The following is a 27,742-nucleotide window of genomic DNA, read 5'->3' on the forward strand; positions in this document are numbered from 1 at the left end:
CTGGAAGCAGACACTGCTGAGCTTTTGGGTGAAGGGTGGCCTGCCAGGGAGGAGCTGAGTGTGGCACAGCAAACCTGTCCCACATTAGAGGGTCTCAGACAGCAAGCTGTCAAACAGGCTAAGGGGGATGTCAGTGACTCTCACAGAGTTTACTGGGAGGACAACCTCTTGTACACTGAGCATAGGGATCCTAAACCTGGAGCTGCCAGGAGATTAGTGATTCCTCAGGAGTACAGAAAGTTCCTCCTAACCCTGGCACATGACATTCCCCTAGCTGGGCACCTGGGTCAAATGAAAACTTGGGACAGACTGGTTCCATTGTTTCATTGGCCTAGGATGTCTGAGGACACAAAGGAATTTTGTAAGTCCTGTGAAACCTGTCAAGCCATTGGCAAGACAGGTGGCACCCCAAAGGCACCCCTTATTCCACTGCCTGTGGTTGGGGTTCCCTTTGAAAGGGTAGGGGTTGACATAGTTGGCCCCCTTGACCCTCCTACTGCTTCAGGCAATAGATTTATCTTGGTGGTAGTGGACCATGCCACAAGATATCCTGAAGCTATTCCTTTAAGGACCACTACAGCACCTGCAGTGGTAAAGGCCCTCCTGGGTATCTTTTCCAGGGTGGGCTTCCCAAAGGAAGTAGTATCAGACAGGGGAAGCAATTTGATGTCTGCATACTTAAAGGCCATGTGGAAGGAGTGTGGTGTAACGTACAAGTTCACAACACCCTATCATCCACAAACAAATGGACTGGTGGAGAGATTTAATAAAACTCTCAAAGGCATGATTATGGGTCTCCCTGAAAAACTCCGCAGGAGATGGGATATCCTTCTACCATGCCTCCTTTTTGCCTACAGGGAGGTACCCCAGAAAGGAGTGGGCTTCAGCCCCTTTGAACTTCTTTTTGGACACCCTGTTAGGGGTCCACTCACACTTGTAAAGGAGGGTTGGGAACAACCTTTAAAAGCTCCTAAGCAGGATATTGTGGATTATGTACTTGGCCTCAGATCAAGAATGGCTGAGTACATGAAAAAGGCCAGTAAAAACCTTCAGGCCAGCCAAGAGCTCCAGAAGCAATGGCATGATCAGAAGGCTGTTTTGGTTCAGTATCAACTAGGGCAGAAAGCGTGGGTCTTGGAGCCTGTGGCCCCAAGAGCACTCCAAGATAAATGAAGTGGACCCCACACAATTGTTGAAAAGAAGGGAGAAGTCACCTATTTAGTTGACTTAGGCACTGCCAGGAGTCCCCTTAGGGTGCTCCATGTCAACCGCCTGAAACCCTACTATGACAGGGCTGATCTCACCCTGCTCATGGCAACTGATGAGGGACAGGAAGAAGACAGTGATCCTCTACCTGATCTCTTCTCTTCCACAGAACAAGATGCTCTGGTGGAAGGTGTAGTTTTGGCTGATTGTCTTACTGCTGAGCAAAAAGACAATTGCATAAATCTCCTAGATCAATTCTCTGAACTCTTCTCTACTGTGCCAGGTACCACTTCTTGGTGTGAGCCCACTATAGATACTGGAGACAGCTTGCCTGTCAAAAGTAAGATCTATAGGCAGCCTGACCATGTCAGGGACTGCATAAAGCAAGAGGTCCAGAAAATGTTAGAACTAGGAGTGGTTGAGCACTCTGACAGTCCATGGGCTTCTCCTGTGGTACTGGTACCAAAACCCCATTCCAAAGATGGAAAGAAGGAAATGCAGTTTTGTGTAGACTATAGAGGTCTCAACTTGGTAACCAAAACTGATGCTCACCCTATACCCAGGGCAGATGAGCTCATAGATACACTGGCATCTGCCAAGTATCTAAGCACTTTTGATTTGACTTCAGGGTATTGGCAGATCAAATTGTCAGAAGATGCTAAACCTAAGACTGCATTTTCTACCATTGGAGGACATTACCAGTTTACTGTAATGCCTTTTGGTTTGAAAAATGCACCTGCCACTTTTCAGAGGTTGGTGAACACAGTCCTGCAAGGGCTGGAAGCTTTCAGTGCAGCATATTTGGACGATATAGCTGTCTTTAGCTCCAGCTGGGATGATCACCTGGTCCACCTATGGAAAGTTTTGGAGGCCCTGCAAAAGGCAGGCCTCACTATCAAGGCTTCAAAGTGCCAGATAGGGCAGGGGAAGGTGGTTTATCTGGGACACCTGGTTGGTGGGGAACAGATTGCACCACTTCAGGGGAAAATCCAAACAATTATTGATTGGGTTCCCCCTACCACTCAGACTCAGGTGAGAGCCTTCCTAGGCCTCACTGGGTATTACAGGAGGTTCATTAAGAACTATGGCTCCATTGCAGCCCCTCTTAATGACCTCACATCCAAGAAATTGCCTAAAAAGGTATTATGGACAGCAAACTGTCAGAAAGCTTTTGAGGAGCTGAAGCAGGCCATGTGCTCTGCACCTGTCCTGAAAAGCCCTTGTTACTCTAAAAAATTCTATGTCCAAACTGATGCATCTGAATTAGGAGTAGGGGCAGTCCTATCACAACTTAATTCTGAGGGCCAGGATCAACCTGTTGCTTTTATTAGTAGGAGGTTGACCCCTAGAGAAAAGCGTTGGTCTGCCATTGAGAGGGAGGCCTTTGCTGTGGTCTGGGCTCTGAAGAAGTTGAGGCCATACCTGTTTGGCACTCACTTCATTGTTCAGACAGACCACAAACCTCTACTTTGGCTAAAACAAATGAAAGGTGAAAATCCTAAATTGTTGAGGTGGTCCATATCCCTACAGGGAATGGACTATACAGTGGAACATAGACCTGGGAGTAGTCACTCCAATGCAGATGGACTCTCCAGATATTTCCTCTTAGACAATGAAGACTCATCAGGTCATGGCTAGTCTTATTGTCCTTCGTTTGGGGGGGGGGGTTGAGTAGGAAAGTACCATCTTGCCTGGCATGTTACCCCCATTTTTCACTGTATATATGTTGTTTTAGTTGTATGTGTCACTGGGACCCTGGTAACCCAGGGCCCCAGTGCTCATAAGTGTGCCTGAATGTGTTACCTGTGTAGTGACTAACTGTCTCACTGAGGCTCTGCTAATCAGAACCTCAGTGGTTATGCTCTCTCATTTCTTTCCAAATTGTCACTAACAGGCTAGTAACCATTTTTACCAATTTACATTGGCTTACTGGAACACCCTTATAATTCCCTAGTATATGGTACTGAGGTACCCAGGGTATTGGGGTTCCAGGAGACCCCTATGGGCTGCAGCATTTCTTTTGCCACCCATAGGGAGCTCTGACAATTCTTACACAGGCCTGCCACTGCAGCCTGAGTGAAATAAGGTCCACGTTATTTCACAGCCATTTTACACTGCACTTAAGTAACTTATAAGTCACCTATATGTCTAACCTTTACCTGGTAAAGGTTAGGTGCAAAGTTACTTAGTGTGAGGGCACCCTGGCACTAGCCAAAGTGCCCCCACATTGTTCAGAGCCAATTCCCTGAACTTTGTGAGTGCGGGGACACCATTACACGCGTGCACTACAGATAGGTCACTACCTATATGTAGCTTCACAATGGTAACTCCGAATATGGCCATGTAACATGTCTATGATCATGGAATTACCCCCTCTATGCCATCCTGGCATAGTTGGCACAATCCCATGATCCCAGTGGTCTGTAGCACAGACCCTGGCACTGCCAAACTGCCCTTCCTGGGAGTTTCACTGCAGCTGCTGCTGCTGCCAACCCCTCAGACAGGCATCTGCCCTCCTGGGGTCCAGCCAGGCCTGGCCCAGGATGGCAGAACAAAGGACTTCCTCTGAGAGAGGGTGTTACACCCTCTCCCTTTGGAAAATGGTGTGAAGGCAGGGGAGGAGTAGCCTCCCCCAGCCTCTGGAAATGCTTTGTTGGGCACAGATGTGCCCAATTCTGCATAAGCCAGTCTACACCGGTTCAGGGGACCCCTTAGGCCTGCTCTGGCGCGAAACTGGACAAAGGAAAGGGGAGTGACCACTCCCCTGACCTGCACCTCCCCTGGGAGGTGTCCAGCGCTCCTCCAGTGTGCTCCAGACCTCTGCCATCTTGGAAACAGAGGTGCTGCTGGCACACTGGACTGCTCTGAGTGGTCAGTGCCACCAGGTGACGTCAGAGACTCCTTGTGATAGGCTCCTTCAGGTGTTGCTAGCCTATCCTCTCTCCTAGGTAGCCAAACCCTCTTTTCTGGGTATTTAGGGTCTCTGTCTCTGGGGAAACTTTAGATAACGAATGCAAGAGCTCAGCCGAGTTCCTCTGCATCTCTCTCTTCACCTTCTGATAAGGAATCGACTGCTGACCGCGCTGGAAGCCTGCAAACCTGCAACATAGTAGCAAAGACGACTACTGCAACTCTGTAACGCTGATCCTGCCGCCTTCTCGACTGTTTTCCTGATTGTGCACGCTGTGGGGGTAGTCTGCCTCCTCTCTGCACCAGAAGCTCCGAAGAAATCTCCCGTGGGTCGACGGAATCTTCCCCCTGCAACCGCAGGCACCAAAAAGCTGCATTACCTGTCCCTTGGGTCTCCTCTCAGCACGACGAGCGAGGTCCCTCGAATCCTGCGACTCTGTCCAAGTGACCCCCACAGTCCAGTGACTCTTCAGTCCAAGTTTGGTGGAGGTAAGTCCTTGCCTCACCTCGCTGGGCTGCATTGCTGGGAACCGCGACGTAGAAGCTTCTTTGCACCCGCAGCTGGCATTTCCTGGGCATCTGCCCATCTCCGACTTGCTTGTGACTTTTGGACTTGGTCCCCTTGTTCCACAGGTACCCTAGATTGGAAATCCACAGTTGTTGCATTGTTGGTTTGTGTCTTTCCTGCATTATTCCTCTAACACGACTTCTTTGTCCTTAGGGGAACTTTAGTGCACTTTGCACTCACTTTTCAGGGTCTTGGGGAGGGTTATTTTTCTAACTCTCACTATTTTCTAATAGTCCCAGCGACCCTCTACAAGGTCACATAGGTTTGGGTCCATTCGTGGTTCGCATTCCACTTTTGGAGTATATGGTTTGTGTTGCCCCTATCCCTATGTTTCCCCATGGCATCCTATTGTAACTATACATTGTTTGCACTGTTTTCTAAGACTATACTGCATATTTTTGCTATTGTGTATATATATCTTGTGTATATTTCCTATCCTCTCACTGAGGGTACACTCTAAGATACTTTGGCATATTGTCATAAAAATAAAGTACCTTTATTTTTAGTATAACTGTGTATTGTGTTTTCTTATGATATTGTGCATATGACACTAAGTGGTACTGTAGTAGCTTCACACGTCTCCTAGTTCAGCCTAAGCTGCTAAGCTAAGCTACCATTATCTATCAGCCTAAGCTGCTAGACACCTTATACACTAATAAGGGATAACTGGGCCTGGTGCAAGGTGCAAGTACCCCTTGGTACTCACTACAAGCCAGTCCAGCCTCCTACAACTGGCACCTGTGTCCCTGTAGGCCTGGGCCTCAACACCATTTATTGAAACTGTCTGCCTGTACTTATCCATTGTAAGGGGACAAGCAGCCAGTGTGGCAAGGCCAATGCCACTAGGTGTGACAGAAACTGTCTTGGGACTGACTACCCCAGTTTCTATGGTGGACCCATAAGTTAACCCAACTACACCCTTAGTTTGACTGTTGCCAGCAGTCCCACAACTATTACCACTACTGCTAGGGGCACTAGAGCTTGATGTATTAGTGGTGGTAGGCTCAGGGGGTTTACCTGGACAGGACTTATCCCCCGGCCTATGGCCTCTGTTTTTACACACAAAGCACCAAGGCTTTTTAATGTGTGCAGGTTGTGAAGAAGAGGAAGAATTTGTTTTATCCCCACCCCCTGAAGAGTGTTTAGGATTTGAAGAAGGATCTTTGGTTTTACCCTTATCCCCATGCTTATCCTGAGATTTCTCACCATCTTTCTTCTTGCCATCCTTGTCACCCCTGTATGAACTTTTCTGTTCACTCTTGTTCTGACCCATTTGTCTGCCTTCTTTCCCAATTCTTGGGGAGAGGTCAGATCTGAGTCCACTAGATATTGGTGTAACAAATCAGGCACACAGTTATTAAGAATATGCTCTCTCAGGATTAAATTATACAGGCTTTCATAATCAGTAACTTTACTGCCATGTAACCACCCCTCCAAGGCCTTCACTGAATGGTCAACAAAGTCTACCCAGTCTTGTGAAGACTCCTTTTTGGTTTCTCTGAACTTGATCCTGTACTGTTCAGTGGTTAAGCCATAACCATCTAGGAGTGCATTCTTTAAAACTGTAAAATTATTGGCATCACTTTCCTTCACAGTAAGGAGCCTATCCTTACCCTTTCCACTGAAAGATAGCCATAGGACAGCAGCCCACTGCCTTTGAGGGACCCAGTGTACAACACAGGCCCTCTCAAGTGCAGCAAACCACTTGTTAATGTCATCCCCCTCCTTGTAAGGGGGAACTATCTTGTGCAGATTCCTCTTTTACAGGATTACTATCTGCAATACTGCTACTGCCACCATGGGGTCCAAACCCCAACCTCTGCCTTTCTTTTTCTAAGTCAAAAGTTTCCCTGTCTAGAGCCAGCTGTTGCTGTTTAAGCTTCAGTCTGGACTCTTCCACTCTCAATCTATTGAGCTCCCTTTCTAACATTCTGTCATCAGGGTGGGTGGGTTGGGCATGCTTAGACACAGAAGAATGGTGTGAATGGACAGAGGGAGACCTGTCCCTAACAGATGGCACTCTAACAACCTGGCCTAAAGGAGTGATATTGCTACTGTGATGAGAGCTCACATTAGTACCAGCCATGCTAGGTGGCCTGCTAAGGGGCAGGTTGGGAAGATTCTCATATAACACTTTTGCTGGGGCTACCCCAGAATCAGAGTGTGAACCATCAGCTAATCTGTCACCTGATGTGCCAGCTAAGGCCTTATCATTTTCTATGAGCATATTAGCTAACAATTCTCTAGAGGGATTCTTCCCTACCCCTAAACCTATTTCAATGCAGAGACTCCTTACACCTTTCCAGTTAAGGTGGTCATAAGCTGTGCTGGCCAGATCCAGAGTTTGACCTGTACCAGACATGATAGAAAAGGGTTTAAGGGACAGAAAAAGAAGGAAAAAGTTTCAGAACTTTTTAAGGAACAGAAAAAAAACTTTTTCAAGTTTTAAGAAACTTTTTGAAAGTTTTAGAGGTACTTTTCAGCACTTAGCAATAGAGTAAGAGAAGAAAAGCAAAACTTTTTGGTTAGGTGTACATACACTGAATTTGCTTTGTATATTTTTCTCTTATGAAAAGTACAAAATGACAAAGTGGTAAGTAGTTGCAAGTACTTATCCCACCGCTGCACAACCAATGTAGGAGGCTGGCCTGGTTTGTAGTAGGTACCAAGGGGTACTTACACCCTGCACCAGGTCCAGGTATCCCTTATTAGTGTAGAAGAGGTGTCTAGCAGCTTAGGCTGATAGAAAAGGTAGCTTAGCAGAGGAGCTTAGGCTGAGCTAGGAGACATGTAAAGCTCCTACTATACCACTGGTGTCATATGCACAATATCATAAGAAAACACAATACACAGATATACTAAAAATAAAGGTACTTTATTTTTATGACAATATGCCAAAAGTATCTCAGTGAGTACCCTCAGTATGAGGATAGCAAATATACACAAGATATATGTACATAATACCAAAATTATGCAGTAATGGCAATAGAAAGCAATACAAGCAATGTATAGTCACAATAGATTGCAATGAGAGCACATAGGTATAGGGGCAACACAAACCATATACTCCAAAAGTGGAATGCGAATCACAAATGGACCCCAAACCTATGTGAGCTTGTAGAGGGTCGCTGGGACTGTAAGAAAACAGTGAGGTTTAGAAAAATAGCCCACCCCAAGACCCTGAAAAGTGGGTGCAAAGTGCACCTAAGTTCCCCAGAGAGCACAGAAGTCGTAATAGGGGAATTCTGCAAGGAAGACCAACACCAGCAATTCAACAACAATGGATTTCCAGATGAGAGTACCTGTGGAACAAGGGGACCAAGTCCAAGAGTCACACTCAAGTCGTGAGTGGGCAGATGCCCAAGAAATGCCAGCTGAGGGTGCAAAGAAGCTGCCACCAGATGGTAGAAGCTGTAGATTCTGCAAGAACGAAGAGGACTAGGAACTTCCCCTTTGGAGGATGGATGTCCCACGTCGTGAAGAAGCTTGCAGAGGTGTTTCCGTGCAGAAAGACCGCAAACAAGCCTTGCTAGCTGCAAGGGTCACGGTTAGGGTTTTTGGATGCTGCTGTGGCCCAGGAGGGACCAGAATGTCGCCAATTGCGTGAGGAGACAGAGGGGGCGCCCAGCAAGACAAAGAGCCCACTCAGAAGCAAGCAGCACCCGCAGAAGTGCCGGAACAGGCACTACAAAGAGGAGTGAACTGGAGCTCACCCAAAGTCACAAAAGAAGGTCCCACGACGCCGGAGGACAACTCAGGAGGTCGTGCACTGCAGGTTAGAGTGTCGGGGACCCAGGCTTGGCTGTGCAGAAAGGAAATCCTGGAAAAGTGCACAGGAGCCGGAGCAGCTGCAAATCACGCGGTACCCGGCAATGCAGTCTAGCATGGGGAGGCAAGGACTTACCTCCACCAAACTTGGACTGAAGAGTCACTGGACTGTGGGAGTCACTTGGACAGAGTTGCTGAGTTCCAGGGACCAAGCTCGTCATGATGAGAGGGGACCCAGAGGACCGGTGATGCAGTCTTTTGGTGCCTGCGGTTGCAGGGGGAAGATTCCGTCGACCCACGGGAGATTTCTTCGAAGCTTCTAGTGCAGAGAGGAGGCAGACTACCCCCACAGCATGCACCACCAGGAAAGCAGACGAGAAGGCGGCTGGATCAGCGATACAAGGTTGCAGTAGTCGTCTTTGCTACTTTGTTGCGGTTTTGCAGGCGTCCAGAGCAGTCAGCGGTCGATTCCTTGGCAGAAGGTGAAGAGAGAGATGTAGAGGAACTCTGATGAGCTCTTGCATTCGTTATCTAAAGAATTCCCCAAAGCAGAGACCCTAAATAGCCAGAAAAGGAGGTTTGGCTACTTAGGAAGGAGGATAGGCTAGCAACACAGGTAAGAGCCTATCAGAAGGAGTCTCTGACGTCACCTGCTGGCACTGGCCACTCAGAGCAGTCCAGTGTGCCAGCAGCACCTCTGTTTCCAAGATGGCAGAGGTCTGGAGCACACTGGAGGAGCTCTGGGCACCTCCCAGGGGAGGTGCAGGTCAGGGGAGTGGTCACTCCCCTTTCCTTTGTCCAGTTTCACGCCAGAGCAGGGCTGGGGGATCCCTGAACCGGTGTAGACTGGCTGGTGATGCTGGTGGAGGCTACTCCTCCCGAGCCCTGACATCTTTTTCCAAAGGGAGAGGGTGTAACACCCTCTCTCTGAGGAAGTCCTTTGTTCTGCCTTCCTGGGCCAAGCCTGGCTGGACCCCAGGAGGGCAGAAACCTGTCTGAGGGGTTGGCAGCAGCTGTAGTGAAACCCCAGGAAAGGTAGTTTGGCAGTACCCGGGTCTGTGCTAGAGACTCGGGGGATCATGGAATTGTCTCCCCAATGCCATAATGGCATTGGGGTGACAATTCCATGATCTTAGACATGCTACATGGCCATGTTCGGAGTTACCATTGTGATGCTATACATATGAAGTGACATATGTATAGTGCACGCGTGTAATGGTGTCCCCGCACTCACAAAGTCTGGGGAATTTGCCCTGAACAATGTGGGGGCACCTTGGCTAGTGCCAGGGTGCCCACACACTAAGTAACTTAGCACCCAACCTTTACCAGGTAAAGGTTAGACATATAGGTGACTTATAAGTTACTTAAGTGCAGTGGTAAACGGCTGTGAAATAACGTGGGTGTTATTTCACTCAGGCTGCAGTGGCAGGCCTGTGTAAGAATTGTCAGAGCTCCCTATGGGTGGCAAAAGAAATGCTGCAGCCCATAGGGATCTCCTGGAACCCCAATACCCTGGGTACCTCAGTACCATATACTAGGGAATTATAAGGGTGTTCCAGTATGCCAATGTGAATTGGTGAAATTGGTCACTAGCCTGTTAGTGACAATTTGTAAAGAGAGAGCATAACCACTGAGGTTCTGGTTAGCAGAACCTCAGTGAGACAGTTAGGCATCACACAGGGAACACATACATATAGGTCACAAACTTATGAGCACTGGGGTCCTGACTAGCAGGGTCCCAGTGACACATAACAAGCATACTGAAAACATAGGGTTTTCACTATGAGCGCTGGGCCCTGGCTAGCAGGATCCCAGTGAGACAGTGAAAACACCCTGACATATACTCACAAACAGGCCAAAAGTGGGGGTAACAAGGCTAGAAAGAGGCTACTTTCTCACACAAGCCTCATACATGAGGCAGTCAATGTGCTTTGGCATCACTAACAGGAATGTCCGACAAGACCCTTGACAGCAGTTAGTCCAACTGCATCCAATATTTGCAAGGAATATCTGTGACTAGAGTTCCATGGAAGCAGAACATAGACAGCACAAGTGCCACACATATGACATGCATTGCGCACAGGACATTCCATGTACATGTCAGCCCATATCCGAACTCATCACACACCCATGCACCTGGTCACAACCCACCTGTCGGAAGAGGTCCCTGGAATAATAAGATGTGTACCCTGATAATACCTCCTCTACAAACACAGACCAACATTAGCAAACCAGTGTGCTACACCCTTTACTAAGGTATGCCATTGTCAAAGAACATCTGACTGCATGGACGTCAGGTCAATTTATACACTGTCTTCTAGTTTCAAAGCCCTGTTAGCACATGTAGATTGCTTCCCCTTGTGAAACTGTCTGTTGGCCTTTAGAATGCAAGTCTCACCTACAGGACTGGTGAGAAACAGATGCAGCCCACACCTGTGAATACCTCCATGCACACCACCCATTACAAAAAGCACTGCCCCTGATGATGCCTGGAACAGCATAGTAGTAGCCATTATGTCAAATACATCGTCAACCATTGATAGTAATTAAGCTGTGTAACACAGCCCTTGGGTTCATTTGTCACCTTCAAAAACACAGGACATACACAGATTGACATGTCAACTGTATAGTTTGTCCTCCAAACAGTCTCAGTCAGACCACTGATTATGTAACTTGTCCAGTAGCTGGCTCCTGAATCATCTTGCATTCTGTCATCCTGACTGGCAACTGTCTGTGCGTCACACTAAAGTATCCCTGTGTCTACATATGTACCACACTTGCGTTGGCAAACCTGCCATTCATCAGGGGGCATTGGCCATGGGCTTCTACCATGCATACACAAATACATTGTATAGCATCATCTGCCTTTTAACTGTACCATTTGAGTTAAATCCTCTTGGAAATGCAAAATTCGTGGCCCATCCCTTTTCTGGGTTGCATTTATGATTGAATGACAAAGTGTGACAGTGTCCCAGGGTCATAGGCAGGGCTTGGCTTTCAGCACAACCAGCAACCTCTGATAATGTACATGACTATTACACAAATGGCCGAACCATGACAGTTCACACACATCATCACAGTGCGCACAACATAGTGATGGGCCGTGTGTGCTGAATAGCTGCTAGAATAAACAGCACAGAGGCTATGATGTTCCCAGATGCAGTGGGAAGTGCAGAGGCCAACCTGTGTACAAATGTTGTAATGACACCTGCCGGAACATGACAATTGAGACATTATCTCACTCAGCACACCAAGGTTGCCCTGTTGACTGTCTCATTACACGTCGTTAGTGACAGGGTGGGACCATCCACATGTTGGTTCACATGTCCACATCTACTTTACTCACATTGATCAACAAAGGATACTCAGTAGTTACAGGAATAGCTGCCACTGACTCATGATGAGTCCTGGTCCGAACTGTGACAAATTACATCCCCAAAAATCGACAGGATCATCATTGGACCACACACATGAACAAGACACCTATGTGCAAATGATCACTGGAAATATGTGGACACGTGCTGTCTTGTATGCTGGTCTACCACAGCCACTTGAAAGTTGGGGCTTACTTCTATGGCTTCAACTGTGGTGTCATCATACATATGAGATTGACCCTTGTCTGTCTGTGCAAACAACATGGTACCCACTTCCTCAATGCATATGTATGACTCACTGTGGGACTCATCAACTAGTGCCTAGGAAGCTCTTACCAATACTCTAGGACATAGGATGTAGAAATTGTGGACCTTTGACATGAATATGTGTCTGCCATCCATCTGGTGCCTGCTATGTCACATGTGGTGTCTACGTGACCCTAAAACTTGGAAGTATACTTTGCGGGTGTTGTTACATGTATGACTAACACATGCCCTTGCTCATTCCAATTTTGACTTGCATCTTAGGGTTGGACACATGGACGTCACATTCATACAACCAAATGTACAATAATGCTTCATGTGATGTACACACACACTTGGTCAACCACCAAATTAGTTGTCACACACTTTGAGCCAAAGGCAATTAGGTATTGTATATATGTTCGTCACATTGCTATCCTCTCCTTATGGCAATGATGCACAATTTGTGACATACATATATGTGGGCCACACATATGACCATCTATGATGTCAGCCAAGTGTAAACATTCTGTGAAGGGTGTAGTGGGTGATGTTCCGCTGCAGTATGATGTCACGCATGTGAACATACACCATCAACACCATACTGTCTTCAATTAGCCAATCTCTGATGTGTTCCAAATGTAAAATAACCAAAAAACATGTAAAAAGGCCCCAAACTAGTTAATGCACTGTAATTTTGACGTCCCTAGCGGTGTGCGTCATTTTTTGTTGCACAAAACTGTATTTGTGTTGGGTTTTTTTACGCACAGGAGTGAAATATAGCCCGCATCCAGATATTTGTACAGTCCATGTATCATTATGTGGATGCGGGTTAATATTCACGTCTGTGCGTCAAAAAAAATGACGCAAATACAGTTTTGTGCAACAAAAATTGACGCATAACGCGAAAAAGGCGGGACTTTTCATTCAAGAAGTGATGTAATAGGATATCCTGTTTACAGATCTTGTACAGTGGGTGTACTTTCACTTTCACTTTGCAGTCTATGATCCTTCTAGACTGTGTGGCTGTGTAGAGAGTGTTGTACAGAGATTTTGTGCTGTATTTGTCCTGTGTGCTATCTGTAAAGTCCTTTTGTGAAATAAAGTTTGTTTGTGTATACTATAGTACTGTGTTTTGTCTACATTTGTCCATTTATCTTGTGTATTTCTTGCCAGAGGCAAGCCCGTCTGCGCCCGTCCGCGCCTGGCCCGCGCCCAGCGCCACGACCCCTGGTCCCCAGCTCCCCCAAGCCCCGCTGATCCGCTACGACCCCACCACCCTCCACGCCCTCAACCCAGGGCGCTCCAAAACCTGCTTCCTAGCTCACCCCAAACGCACCCATGGACCCTTCGCCTGCAACTCCTGCAAACGCATCTTCCACCATGCAACTACCACGACCACAAGCCCACGCGCCATCAACCACCTCAAGTGCATCCTGATCAACGCTCGTTCCGTCCACAAGCACGCCGTTGAACTTTGGGACCTCCTGGACTCCACAGCCCCGGACGTCGCCTTCATCACGGAGACATGGATGAACGCCTCCTCTGCTCCAGACATCGCTACCGCCATCCCCGAAGGCTACAAGATCTCCAGAAAAGACCGCACCAACCAAGTAGGAGGAGGTGTCGCCATCATCTTCAAAGATTCCATCAGCGTCACCACCTCCACCGAAGACCCCCCCCTCGCCGCTGAACACCTGCATTTTCAGATTCGCACCGACCCAAGGACCACCCTCAGAGGATCCCTCGTCTACCGTCCTCCCGGACCTCGCGCCTCTTTCAGCGACGCCATCGCCGACTTCATCTCCCCGCACGCCCTCGCCTCACCGGACTACATCCTCCTAGGCGACCTCAACTTCCATCTGGAACAAAACAACGACCCCAACACCACCACCCTGCTCGACAACCTCGCCAACCTCGGCCTCAAACAACTGGTGAACACCGCCACCCACATCGCCGGACACACGCTCGACCCTATCTTCTCCGCCAGCAAACACGTCTTCTTCAGCCACACCTCTGCCCTACACTGGACCGACCACAGCTGCGTCCACTTCACATTCCGACGCGAGACCTCCCACCTCCGCACTCAACCCATCCCTCATCGACAGTGGAACAAGATCCCTGAAGAGCAACTCTTCTCCGCTCTCGCCGCCAACCAACCCACCCTCACCACCGACCCCAACGACGCAGCTCTCAACCTCACAAACTGGATCTCCAACTGCGCTGACAACCTTGCTCCCCTCAAACGCACGCATCGACAGACCAACACCAAAAAACCTCTCTGGTTCTCTGACACCCTCAAAGAATCAAAGAAAACTTGTCGTGCCCTTGAGAAGGCCTGGCGCAAGGACCACACCGCTGACAACATGACCGCCCTCAAGAACGCTACACGCGAACACCACCACCTGATCCGCACTGCCAAAAGGAACTTTTTCACCGACAGACTAGACAAAAACAGCCACAACAGCAGAGAACTCTTCAGCATCGTCAAAGAGTTCTCCAACCCCAGCGCCAGCGCCAACGCCGTCACGCCCTCACAGGATTTGTGCGAATCCCTCGCCACTTTCTTCCATCGCAAGATCAGCGACCTCCACGACAGCTTCGGACACCAGACCCAACCATACACCACTGAACCCGCTTCCCCGGACATCACCCTCAACAACTGGACCCACATCAACACGGAAGAAACCAAATCCATCATGAACTCTATCCACTCCGGCGCCCCTTCGGACCCCTACCCGCACTTCATCTTTAACAAAGCCGACGACATCATCGCCCCGCACCTCCAGACCGTCATCAACTCTTCTTTTTCTTCTGCTACCTTCCCCGAATGCTGGAAGCACGCTGAAGTCAACGCCCTACTAAAGAAACCTACGGCTGACCCAAGCGACCTGAAAAACTTCCGCCCCATCTCTCTTCTACCTTTCCCAGCCAAGGTAATAGAAAAGACCGTCAACAAACAGCTGACCACCTTCCTGGAAGACAACAACCTGCTCGACCCTTCACAAACCGGATTCCGAACCAACCACAGCACGGAAACCGCCCTCATCTCAGTCACAGACGACATCAGAACCCTGATGGACAACGGTGAAACAGTCGCCCTCATTCTCCTCGACCTCTCGGCTGCCTTTGACACCGTCTGTCACCGCACCCTAATCACCCGCCTACGCTCCACCGGGATCCAAGGCCAGGCCCTGGACAGGATCGCCTCCTTCCTCGCTAACCGCTCCCAAAGAGTTTACCTCCCTCCGTTTCGCTCAGAACCCACCAAGATCATCTGCGGCGTACCTCAAGGCTCATCACTCAGCCCGACACTCTTCAATGTCTACATGAGCCCCCTCGCCGACATCGTACGCAAGCACGACATCATCATCACCTCCTACGCCGACGACACCCAACTTGTACTCTCCCTCACCAAGGACCCCGCCAGCGCCAAGACCAACCTACAAGAGGGTATGAAGGACGTCGCAGATTGGATGAGGCTCAGCCGCCTAAAGCTGAACTCTGAAAAAACGGAAGTCCTCATCCTCGGCAACACCCCGTCCGCCTGGGACGACTCCTGGTGGCCCACGGCCCTCGGCACCGCACCGACCCCCGCAGACCACGGCCGCAACCTCGGCTTCATCTTGGACCCTCTTCTCACCATGACCAAGCAAGTCAACGCCGTGTCCTCCGCCTGCTTCCTCACTCTCCGCATGCTCCGTAAGATCTTCCGCTGGATCCCCGCCGACACCAGAAAAACCGTGACCCACGCCCTCGTCACGAGCCGCCTGGACTACGGCAACACCCTCTACGCCGGGACCACAGCCAAACTCCAAAACCGCCTGCAACGCATCCAAAACGCCTCGGCCCGCCTCATCCTCGACGTACCCCGCAACAGCCACATCTCCACACACCTGAGACACCTGCATTGGCTCCCTGTCAGCAAAAGGATCACCTTCCGTCTTCTCACCCACGCACACAAAGCCCTCCACAACAAGGGACCGGAATACCTCAACAGACGCCTCAGCTTCTACGTCCCCACCCGCCCCCTCCGCTCCGCTGGCCTCGCACTTGCTGCCGTCCCTCGCACCCGCCGCTCCACGGCGGGTGGGAGATCTTTCTCCTTCCTGGCGGCCAAGACCTGGAACTCCATCCCCACCAGCCTCAGGACCACCCAGGACCACTCCGCTTTCCGGAGACTCCTAAAGACTTGGCTGTTCGAGCAGCGATAACCCCCCCTTTCCCCCCTAGCGCCTTGAGACCCGCACGGGTGAGTAGCGCGCTTTATAAATGTTAATGATTTGATTTGATTTGATTTGATTTGTGGGAGTCTGTTGTGAGTAGTGTTAATTTGGGGATAGTTGGGCTCTTTTAGCGTTTAGGTTTATTTTTTTTCTGTATTTTTACCCCAACTTACACCCATTTCCCCTTTCTATTTCTTTTACCCCTATTCCTTTTCTTCAATTAGAAGTATGTCTGGTAGGCCACGTTTTGGCAGAATGGGGGAAGAGGAGTTGGGGGGCTTCATCTGGCTGGTGACACATTTCTTGCCGCTCATGATCCAGGCAGGGGGCAGGGTCATACAGGGCTACCCGACAGAGGCGCGCAGAATCCGGTGGGGAAAGGTGCTGCATCACCTGCAGCGTGTGTATGCCAGCCAGAGGAGTGACCACCAGCTGAAACACCGGTGGGCTGACCTCATCACCAGGGAGCAGGATCTCTTGGACCACCTGGGAATCATGATTGGTGGCACTGTTGGTGAGTACGACTATTGTTATTGTGCACAAATGAATGCTCTGTTGTGACATCAGTGGATTAATGCAATATCTGCCAGCTAACTTGATGACTGTGTGTAATTTTGGGGACATATAAGGGGATCATTGATGCACTATGGCAAGGATCACAATTTCTAGCTGTCAGGTAGCACGTGCTCAGCAAACGTACAGGTAATTTTACCATGAAAGAAATTGGTGCGGCCTTTCTGTGAGCACAGCTAACAAAATAGGAGCCAATCATGTCTATATAGGGTATTATTGACAGAGAAGTACAGATGTACCAACATTTAGGGCAACTATGTTGACGCAAATTGCTAGACTGACTTTAGAATCACTACATGATGCTGAAAATGAGTGCTGCCTTCACAACAATTTATAATAGCAAAGTGGCTCAAACATTGGTCTCATGTGAGTCTGGTGAGTGTGGAGGAAGGAAAGCGTTCACAGAGGTACTATGAATGTGTGGGATTATTGTGTTTCTTAATCTTTTAGGATAAATGTCAGTTCATGATTTGAATACATCGTGTAAAGGTGTAAGGTGTCCTCAGCTAACATCGTAAGATGTTTGTTGGAATCGGTTGAGCCACAATCCAAATATGGATGGCAGACCAAGTGTATGCACATGGCTTTACATCTCCATGGTTGGTGCAAATCACCATAGCTGGGCCACATCAATTGACTATACGGTAACAACAGGATGGCCTACATGAGTCCCTGACCCTCCCTCTGTACATTGGGCCTATGTGCACTAAATGTGTCATGGCCACAAGGCATGTTTGACTGGTAATGCAGTCCTCAAGTACCAGGCGTTGGATGTTTCTCTTGGATGCACATGATGAGACGATTACACTCCATATTTTTTCGTGCTCACCAATTATGGGTCAAGTTTGCAACCACATGATAGTTAGGGCCAATGTATGTGTGCAGATATGTGTGTAACTGTCACAGGAGACCCATGCTATGTACAAGTTGGGCGTGAACTATCAGATGCAGTACCATCATGTCTGAATGGCTGTCATTTACTTATTCAGCCTACACATTGTATATTATACTGAAAATGTTGCAATGTGCACAGATTTTGAGCACATTTCTTCCTTCCATACCTTACAGGTGGACCAGCGCCCTACACTGTGGGAGAGGTGGCGACATTTGAGGACCCCGACCACTACAGTAAGTGTTGATATGTCTGTTATGTGTTGTGCTTGCTGTAGGAGGCTGGACTGGCTTGTAGTGAGTACCAATGGGTACTTGCACCTTTCACCAGGCCCAGTTATCCCTTATTAGTGTATAGGGTGTCTAGCAGCTTAGGCTGATAGATAATGGTAGCTTAGCAGAGCAGCTTAGGCTGAACTAGGAGACGTGTGAAGCTACTACAGTACCACTTAGTGTCATATGCACAATATCATAAGAAAACACAATACACAGTTATACTAAAAATAAAGGTACTTTATTTTTATGACAATATGCCAAAGTATCTTAGAGTGTACCCTCAGTGAGAGGATAGGAAATATACACAAGATATATATACACAATAGCAAAAATATGCAGTATAGTCTTAGAAAACAGTGCAAACAATGTAGAGTTACAATAGGATGCAATGGGGAAACATAGGGATAGGGGCAACACAAACCATATACTCCAAAAGTGGAATGCAAACCACGAATGGACCCCAAACCTATGTGACCTTGTAGAGGGTCGCTGGGACTATTAGAAAATAGTGAGAGTTAGAAAAATAACCCTCCCCAAGACCCTGAAAAGTGAGTGCAAAGTGCACTAAAGTTCCCCTAAGGACAAAGAAGTCGTGTTAGAGGAATAATGCAGGAAAGACACAAACCAACAATGCAACAACTGTGGATTTCCAATCTAGGGTACCTGTGGAACAAGGGGACCAAGTCCAAAAGTCACAAGCAAGTCGGAGATGGGCAGATGCCCAGGAAATGCCAGCTGCGGGTGCAAAGAAGCTTCTACTGGACAGAAGAAGCTGAGGTTTCTGCAGGAACGAAAAGGGCTAGAGACTTCCCCTTTGGTGGAAGGATCCCTCTCGCCGTGGAGAGTCGTGCAGAAGTGTTTTCCCGCCGAAAGAACACCAACAAGCCTTGCTAGCTGCAAATCGTGCGGTTAGCGTTTTTGGACGCTGCTGAGGCCCAGGAGGGACCAGGAGGTCGCAAATTGGACCAGCAGAGAGATGGGACGTCGAGCAAGACAAGGAGCCCTCTCTGAAGCCGGTAGCACCCGGAGAAGTGCCAGAAACAGGCACTACAAAGATGTGTGAAACGGTGCTCGCCGAAGTTGCACAAAGGAGTCCCACGTCGCCGGAGACCAACTTAGAAAGTCGTGCAATGCAGGTTAGAGTGCCGTGGACCCAGGCTTGGCTGTGCACAAAGGATTTCCGCCGGAAGTGCACAGGGGCCGGAGTAGCTGCAAAAGTCGTGGTTCCCAGCAATGCAGCCCAGCGAGGTGAGGCAAGGACTTACCTCCACCAAACTTGGACTGAAGAGTCACTCGACTGTGGGGGTCACTTGGACAGAGTCGCTGGATTCGAGGGACCTCGCTCGTCATGCTGAGAGGAGACCCAAGGGACCGGTAATGCAGCTTTTTGGTGCCTGCGGTTGCAGGGGGAAGATTCCGTCGACCCACGGGAGATTTCTTCGGAGCTTCTGGTGCAGAGAGAAGGCAGACTACCCCCACAGCATCCACAAGCAGGAAAACAGTCGAGAAGGCGGCAGGATCAGCGTTACAGAGTTGCAGTAGTCGTCTTTGCTACTATGTTGCAGGTTTGCAGGCTTCCAGCACGGTCAGCAGTCGATTCCTTGGCAGAAGGTGAAGAGAGAGATGCAGAGGAACTCGGATGAGCTCTTGCATTCGTTATCTAAAGTTTCCCCAGAGACAGAGACCCTAAATACCCAGAAAAGAGGGTTTGGCTACTTAGGAGAGAGGATAGGCTACTAACACCTGAAGGAGCCTATCAGAAGGAGTCTCTGACGTCACCTGGTGGCACTGGCCACTCAGAGCAGTCCAGTGTGCCAGCAGCACCTCTGTTTCCAAGATGGCAGAGGTCTGGAGCACACTGGAGGAGCTCTGGACACCTCCCAGGGGAGGTGCAGGTCAGAGGAGTGGTCACTCCCCTTTCCTTTGTCCAGTTTCGCGCCAGAGCAGGGCTAAGGGGTCCCCTGAACCGGTGTAGACTGGCTTATGCAGAATTGGGCACCTCTGTGCCCAACAAAGCATTTCCAGAGGCTGGGGGAGGCTACTCCTCCCCTGCCTTCACACCATTTTCCAAAGGGAGAGGGTGTAACACCCTCTCTCAGAGGAAGTCCTTTGTTCTGCCATCCTGGGCCAGGCCTGGCTGGACCCCAGGAGGGCAGATGCCTGTCTGAGGGGTTGGCAGCAGCAGCAGCTGCAGTGAAACCCCAGGAAGGGCAGTTTGGCAGTACCAGGGTCTGTGCTACAGACCACTGGGATCATGGGATTGTGCCAACTATGCCAGGATGGCAAAGAGGGGGCAATTCCATGATCATAGACATGTTACATGGCCATATTCGGAGTTACCATTGTGAAGCTACATATAGGTAGTGACCTATATGTAGTGCACGCGTGTAATGGTGTCCCCGCACTCACAAAGTTCAGGGAATTGGCTCTGAACAATGTGGGGGCACCTTGGCTAGTGCCAGGGTGCCCTCACACTAAGTAACTTTGCACCTAACCTTTACCAGGTAAAGGTTAGACATATAGGTGACTTATAAGTTACTTAAGTGCAGTGTAAAATGGCTGTGAAATAACGTGGACGTTATTTCACTCAGGCTGCAGTGGCAGGCCTGTGTAAGAATTGTCAGAGCTCCCTATGGGTGGCAAAAGAAATGCTGCAGCCCATAGGGATCTCCTGGAACCCCAATACCCTGGGTACCTCAGTACCATATACTAGGGAATTATAAGGGTGTTGCAGTAAGCCAATGTAAATTGGTAAAAATGGTCACTAGCCTGTTAGTGACAATTTGGAAAGAAATGAGAGAGCATAACCACTGAGGTTCTGATTAGCAGAGCCTCAGTGAGACAGTTAGTCACTACACAGGTAACACATTCAGGCACACTTATGAGCACTGGGGCCCTGGGTTACCAGGGTCCCAGTGACACATACAACTAAAACAACATATATACAGTGAAAAATGGGGGTAACATGCCAGGCAAGATGGTACTTTCCTACACTTGCTGGTTATGGACTCGTGTGAGTTGGACGCATAGCAAGGTGTGATGCTGTGGTCAAGTTTTTCACTTGTTCCATGAGTGGGAATGCAGTTTTCACATGTTTTGAGATAGCCAATGCGTATCCAATGGTATCATGCAGGGATTGTAGGACATCCCTGTAGGCCCCACTGTGAGTACAGGGGATAGTCATGTCTCTGACACTTGTATCACCAAGAGTCACAATGGAAGTCAGCCCCTATTTAGTCAGCTTGTCAGACCCACATTCTCTTAGATTGGTGGAGCTATTGGCTTCCCAATAGACATCTGCTTCACTATTTACCTACGTAAGTTTGAAACAGTAGGTAGAACCTCCTAGCAGCATGCACTTCCACATGTAGTGCATCAAGTCTGTGGAACCTGAGTGTAATGGCCTAGGTGTGCATGCAATTCATAATCATGGGTGTTCTAGCAACTCTGTGTCTGATGTAAGTCAGGCCTCACTGGAAGTATATGTTGTGTACTAAGTTCTGATTTTCCTGACATGTCTGACCCTATGAGTGCTCTAGGGTTTTCTGACTCCAAAATGTAGATAGACCTTACCTGTGGTGTGTCTGTAGAGACAAACATGTGTGGATTAGCCTATACACTCCTCGGTGTACATGTTGTTGGCAAATTATAGTTGTGTATCCACCGCCCCCCCTCAAACATGGCCATGGGTTTGTGAATGGGATACCTAGTATTGATGCTACCAGTATGTTACACATACCTGTGAATAAGTGACGGTTTGGTTGCATACTAGTATACACACTCAGGTTTGGCACTTGGTACCATACTGGAAAGTCCAGTTACAACTTGCAGACCATGTGGCTTTAGTTTTGCTTTCCGTACACTGACATTTGTAGCCCAGCTCTTGGTGGAGGATATGCAGCATGATTCTTAGATGTTAACTGTCAGAACTCAGATTGCAAGTCAAGGCCAGTTGTTACCCATCTTGTGGGTTATGAATGTGCTTTGTGTGATGTGACCTTTGTTGTCTGGCCTGCCATGTACTTCCTCAGGGACATTCAATGCTCTGTATCGTGATATGAGCTGTTAGAAGTACAGTAGATGTATTGTCTGATTAACTTGCTGTGCTGTTTCACACAATGCAGTTACTAATATGGCATATCTGCATTTGTCTTCACAGCAGCTAACATGACTCCAGACCAGGTCCGTGAATTTCAGCGTCGGGCCATGCGATACCAGCACATCCTGCTGGTGGAGTCGGGGTTCCAGAGGATGGCCCGGCGATATCGCCATGAACGTGCCTCCAGGGCATGGCGAGCCTTCCCACAGGGTGGGCCTACTGTGCCCACCACAGCCACCACAGAAACAACCACCAATGAGAGCCAGGTGGCCCCACCCACAGCTGCCTTTGTTGAATCTACATCTGCTGGACTTCCTGGCCCCAGCATTGCCACCGGTGCAGGACAGCCCACACAGACCTCCTCCACCGGTACCCAGACTGCCACTGCTCCAGCTGTTGACCCTGCCGCCTTCAATAGACTTGAAAACAAGATGGACAAAGTGCTGCGCAAGGTGAGCCACCTGAGCCGGGACGTGGGGCACATTAAACGGCGGGTCAAGGATATAAAGAGGACCCTCCGGGTGGCCAACCTCTAGACAGTTGAATAGATGGACATGATACCCTCCCTCCTTTTTCCTTGTTCTTATACTTAGTGGGCTTAGGGGGCTTAGTGTTAGGTTAGTGTAGGCTGTTAGTTTAGTCAGTGTTAGTGGGTGGGGGGTAGGGGGTCCTGCTTGTTTCTTTTTTTGACTTTTACATGTGTGGGTGGGTGGGGACTCTATGTTGGGGTTCTAGTGTGTAAAAAATAAATTTAAAAAAAGCAGAAAAAGCAAAAAACATAAAAAAACTATTTACCAAAAAAATATATATTTGTTTCGGATAGTTTAGTATGTGTTTAGGTTAGTATGTGTTATCCTCAATGTGTCCCGTCTCATAAGGGGGGTGGGGGGTAGATGTTTAAAACGTTTCGTTACATGTGATAAGTAAGTGTAGCTTAGGTTAGTTAGGGACAGTTGTGGGTAATGAGTAGTCAGGGTAGATTAGGGTAGGTAAGATTTTTCCCTCAGTTTCCTCATCTATGGTTAGCTTTTAATAAATATTTGGTTACCCCTTAATAGTATGTGTTGAATGGTACTTGATTGTGGGTTTGGATTCCGTGTACATCTCTTTTGTACTATAACATCTGTGTCCAATGCTACAAACAAATCCCAACTGAGCTGTACGATTGGCAGCTAACCCAGAGCTATCTTGCAAAGTGTCTATCCTTTGTTGCAACCACCAATCACAGTTAATATGGATGACAATGTGTTTCTGTTGATAAGTGTGTTTTCAAAGTCACTAACAGTGCTTCCAGACTTGATATTGGGGAAACAGTTTTAGGTCTGACTGCAGTGTTATGATCATGCACACCCTTAAAAGATGAGTTCTCATTGGCAATCTTGTATTCTTGTCTTCATGACCCTCATACATCATTTGTGACACAGTTCGGCATGATTACCTATTTGTACGTTAACTCAGACACCTTCATTTGTGCAGTTTTTTTAGTGTTTACTTGGATTAGTGTGGCATGTTTATTGTGTTATTTTTGCACATTGACAACATTTAGCGGGCACTATTTGATGACTTAGTTATCCCCTGAGGAAGCATTCTTCTGTCCAACACAGCATGGTGGTCTATGGTTTCTCACTTCATCAGATTATTCCTTCAGGATGGACAGAGTATGATGCAATCATGGTCACTCTGCAGATTTCTCTAACTACATAATATCTGGACAGTTGTATTGACAAGCTACGTTGACAGTAGGGACATTTCAATTATCTACTGCGCAGTTGATATGTCACATTACCCAGAGACAGATTTGTTGTGTAAGTGCTATTTATTGAAAAGTGCTGCAGTGCTATATGTACATTGTGCATGACTGTGAGTCCATTATAGTGATATCTTCCATTGTGATCCAACACAAGGGTTTACCAAAATGCTTTTGTCATGCTGAGGTTGCTGTTTCAGACAGTGCAGAGGGACAGACTTAGCCAATGAGTAGGAAAGAGACAATCACTGGGCTGGGTGACAAGATATACAGTGGTTTGCAGAACAGTGCTTGAGTACAGTTGTTGCAAGACTGGCAAGTTACAAAGCGCAGGACCTTGGTAAATGTCGGCCATGTGGCAGAGACTAGTGCTTCCGGGTCATTTTCCTTGTGAATGTGATCTGTTCCATGTCTTTTTCTTCTGATGTGTGTGTTGCCTGCTTTGTCCGTGTTGTTGTTGGTTGTGAAGGGGCAACATACACCTCAGTGTTAGAAGACGTGGAGTCAGACATCCTGGTGGCTGCTCCCTGTGAAGGTCTTAAGGGCAGTACTGCTGCAAAGAGGGCCTGCTGGTTCTTGAGAATAGCAGCCACATCACAATGGTAGGCAGCCAGGTCGGCCCTGAGGGGTTCAATGTTGCATTCGTGCACGCGTTGACAGGATTGCTGTTGTAGGTGTTCAACTGTATTACAGCTCTGCTGATTTCCTTCTGGGTTTTCTGCAGTTCCCGCAAGATAGATGTTAGGGCTTGCATAGCTGCTGCCTGATCTGCAGATGACATCATGCACAAACGCACCCCCTCAAGACTGGCTGGCATATTTTGCATCCCGACCCGCACCTCCTTGGCCAGCTCCCGCTGTACTCCAACTACAGTTCTCTCAAAGCTGGTGCCAGTAACGTCTGAGTCCTCAGCTGTATTGGAGCTGGCAGGTCTTGCAATTGGGGTGGTGGGTGGATCCTCTGCGATGGCTGCTTGTTCTGTGCTCTTCATTGTGACTGAAGGTGGGGTCTGGAGGGTTTCAAGGACCTTTTGGATAGCCTCCTGGGGAATGTTTATCGGCTCGTCATCCATGTCATCAGGGAAATCTGGGACAGGCATATCGGCAGGAGATCCATCTTTCTCTGCAATGAAACAGGGTACAATTAGTGCGTCTGTGTTGTGACAATTTTGACGTGACGTTCCTGCCTTTTGATGAATTCACTTTGTGATCTTGTTTTGTATTAATATCTTCAGTACTTCAGATGGGCATTGTTTCAGGCCTATGGCCCACCTGTGTGTCACATGTATGGTATTGAGTTATCAGACTTGTCAGCCTCATCGCCTCTAGGTGTTGCTTTATGGCAAATCGAGAATTACCACCTTCTTGTCCTACTCGACCCTCCGTGTACATCCATTCTCATGGTGAGACCTTTCACTGACTGTGGGTGTTCTTATGGCCCTGGCAGCACACTTAACAATCTGGACCTGCCCAATCCCTGATCGTTCACATCGACTTAAATGTAATTGACATGTGGCATATCCTAAGCATGGCATTGTTATGATCTGATATGGATGTTGACATTGTTAATGGGTCCTGCTGATGTTGGGTAATGTGTGTTACATTGGATTGCCCTGATAGTCGTATCAGTGTCCTATTTCATCCTCTGACTGTGCAAGTGTATTTCAGTGACCAGTTACATGTGTCACCTCCTCAATGCTGTTGTCTGAGCAGTATGACATTTGTGATGTTGCCTTGTTACCCAGGCACAGGATGGACCCTGACATATGCAGCATGGGTGTGTCCTTAGTGCTGTGTCGCTCCTATTGTTGTTTACTTTGGCTGATGTTTGTGACAACTATGGGCATTGACATTTGACAGTACTGGGGCCTTTGTCTTGTTTCAGGAGATTGTTGCAGATGTCATCCTCACCCCCTAATTTAGGTATGTATGTTCCATGGGGAGGTTACTGCCATTGGCTACTTGAGCTGCACACAGATCAGAGGTGGTAGTGGCAACTGTTGTCGCAGTTACATTGCAGTTGTCAGTTTGGCTAGAGGATTGCTAATAGGGCCCTAGTTAATGTAGGAGGTATGTTGGCTGACGAGTGCCAGGATGTCAGTTTGACGTAGTGGCCTTCCCTCCTGTCGTGGCTTTCCCTTTGCTCCATCGTTGGCATGACAGCATGCCCCCATGGGACTGTTGTTGGTTTTGTGTAATGGTGGGCCCCAGGTCTTCTCAGAACGGGCCATGCCCCCCTGCCGTGCCCCTTTACCCATGCCACTCCATGTATATGATGACTTACATGCAAATTGTAGTAGGTATTCCCTCCCCCCGGTTGCAGTTGACATTAGTGCATTTCAAATCCCCATGCGACTTACCCTGCATGTGCGTTGTCTCCTGGTAGTCTGCGCTGTCCTGTGCTTGAATCCCTGTGACGATATCCTCAGGGATGACAGCTGTGACCATCTCCTCCATGTGGTCCAGGGCCTCCTGGTGTGCTGGACTCCCCCCTCCAGTCTGCAGTGCTGCCTTCCTGTTCCTTGCCATCTTTTCCTTGGTCCTGCGTTTGCAGTCATGCCAGCGTTTCTTGCACTCGATGACTGTTCTGCGTACATCAGCCACACTGTTAATCTTGTCGACAATTTGTTGCCATATAGCCTCTCTCCTACTGATTGGCAACTTTGAGGTGACAAACAGTTGGTGCTGGTGTGCTGTCACCTCTTTAACCAGGATTTCCTGCTCCTCTGCACTGAAGCGACACTTTCTTTTTTTCTTAAAAGTGTCCTGGATCTTGTGTGGGTCCTCCTGGCTGGGTCCTGGTCTGCTGTCATCTTCCTGGGTCTGTAGTGGCATCTGGGATCCATTTTGGCTCTCCTCTGGTGAACTGGCAGTGTTCGCGTTTTTTTTTAATGCTATTGCGACAAAAAACGGCGCATATCCGGTTTGCGGTGTCGTAAATCGACCCACAGGCATTTCCGCTGCGTTAACGTCGTTTTCCTTTACGACTTGACGCTGCGGTGTGCGTCAAAAATAATGACTCCCACCTGTTGTTTGCGCCGCCGTGCGTCAAAGTATAAATATGACGCCCGCACGGCGCACCAAAATGGCGTTAGCCGGCGGTGATATTTTTGACGCAAAACTGCGCCGGTGCAGTTTTGCATCAAAAAGTATAAATATGGGCCTGAGTTTCATTAATTCACCCCCTGTGAGGCCGAGGAGTAGAGCTACCTTCCAGGAGAGAAATGTTATATCCTCTTTATGGATAGGCGCGAAAGGATGTTTCGTTAACTGTGAAAGTACTGTGTTAAACTGCCACAGTGAAGGAGGAGGCCTCATCAGTGGAAATGTTTTGAATAATCCTTTGAGGAATTGTTTAATGAGCTTGCCAGACCACAGGGATGGTGCTCTGGGTGATCTCCTCAAGCACAAAATGGCTGCAAGATGTAACTTAATGGAGGCATGAGCTGAGCCTGACTGAGCAAGATCTAAAAGGTAAGGTAAAACCTCGTCATGTGAAGAAGAGATAGGATGTACCTTAGCTCTTTGACACCATATGCAAAACCTTTTCCACTTTAAGCGGTACGTTTTGTTAGTACTGTCCACCCTTGTTCTGGTTAATATGTCCCTGCAAACTGAAGGAATGTGTAGGTGTCCAAATTTGTGGAACTCAGGAGCCAGGCTGATAACCGAAGAGGCTTGGGGTCTGGATGTAGAACGTGTCCCTGGTTCGTTGTCAGTAGCAATGGGATCAGTTTGAGTGGAATGTGACGCTGCATTGAAAGAATGAGAAGCTTTTAAACCAGTGCTGGCGCGGCCATGCTGGAGCTATGAGTATCATCTTGCAGGGCTTGGCCTTCAGATTCCGGAGGACTTTTGAAAG

The 27,742-nt window shown here is 48.4% G+C and overlaps 1 protein-coding gene across 4 annotated transcripts in view; it reads right to left on the reverse strand.

Annotated features, from left to right (window-relative positions):
* Window positions 1-27,742, reverse strand: part of LOC138248972 (uncharacterized) — a 268,238-nt gene that overhangs the window by 15,294 nt on the left and 225,202 nt on the right. For 3 of the 4 annotated variants that reach the window (XM_069203021.1, XM_069203022.1, XM_069203023.1), the window contains one exon: window positions 23,941-25,003. The exons of the other annotated variant lie outside the window; for it this stretch is intronic. In XM_069203021.1, coding sequence (XP_069059122.1) covers window positions 24,420-25,003 — 584 coding nt within the window. In that variant the 3' untranslated portion in view covers window positions 23,941-24,419. Of the gene's footprint in view, window positions 1-23,940; window positions 25,004-27,742 lie in introns of those variants that run through there. 4 annotated transcript variants of the gene reach the window in all.

This window comes from Pleurodeles waltl, chromosome 8, assembly GCF_031143425.1.
Source record: "Pleurodeles waltl isolate 20211129_DDA chromosome 8, aPleWal1.hap1.20221129, whole genome shotgun sequence".
In the NCBI taxonomy this organism is placed as follows: Eukaryota; Metazoa; Chordata; class Amphibia; order Caudata; family Salamandridae; genus Pleurodeles; species Pleurodeles waltl.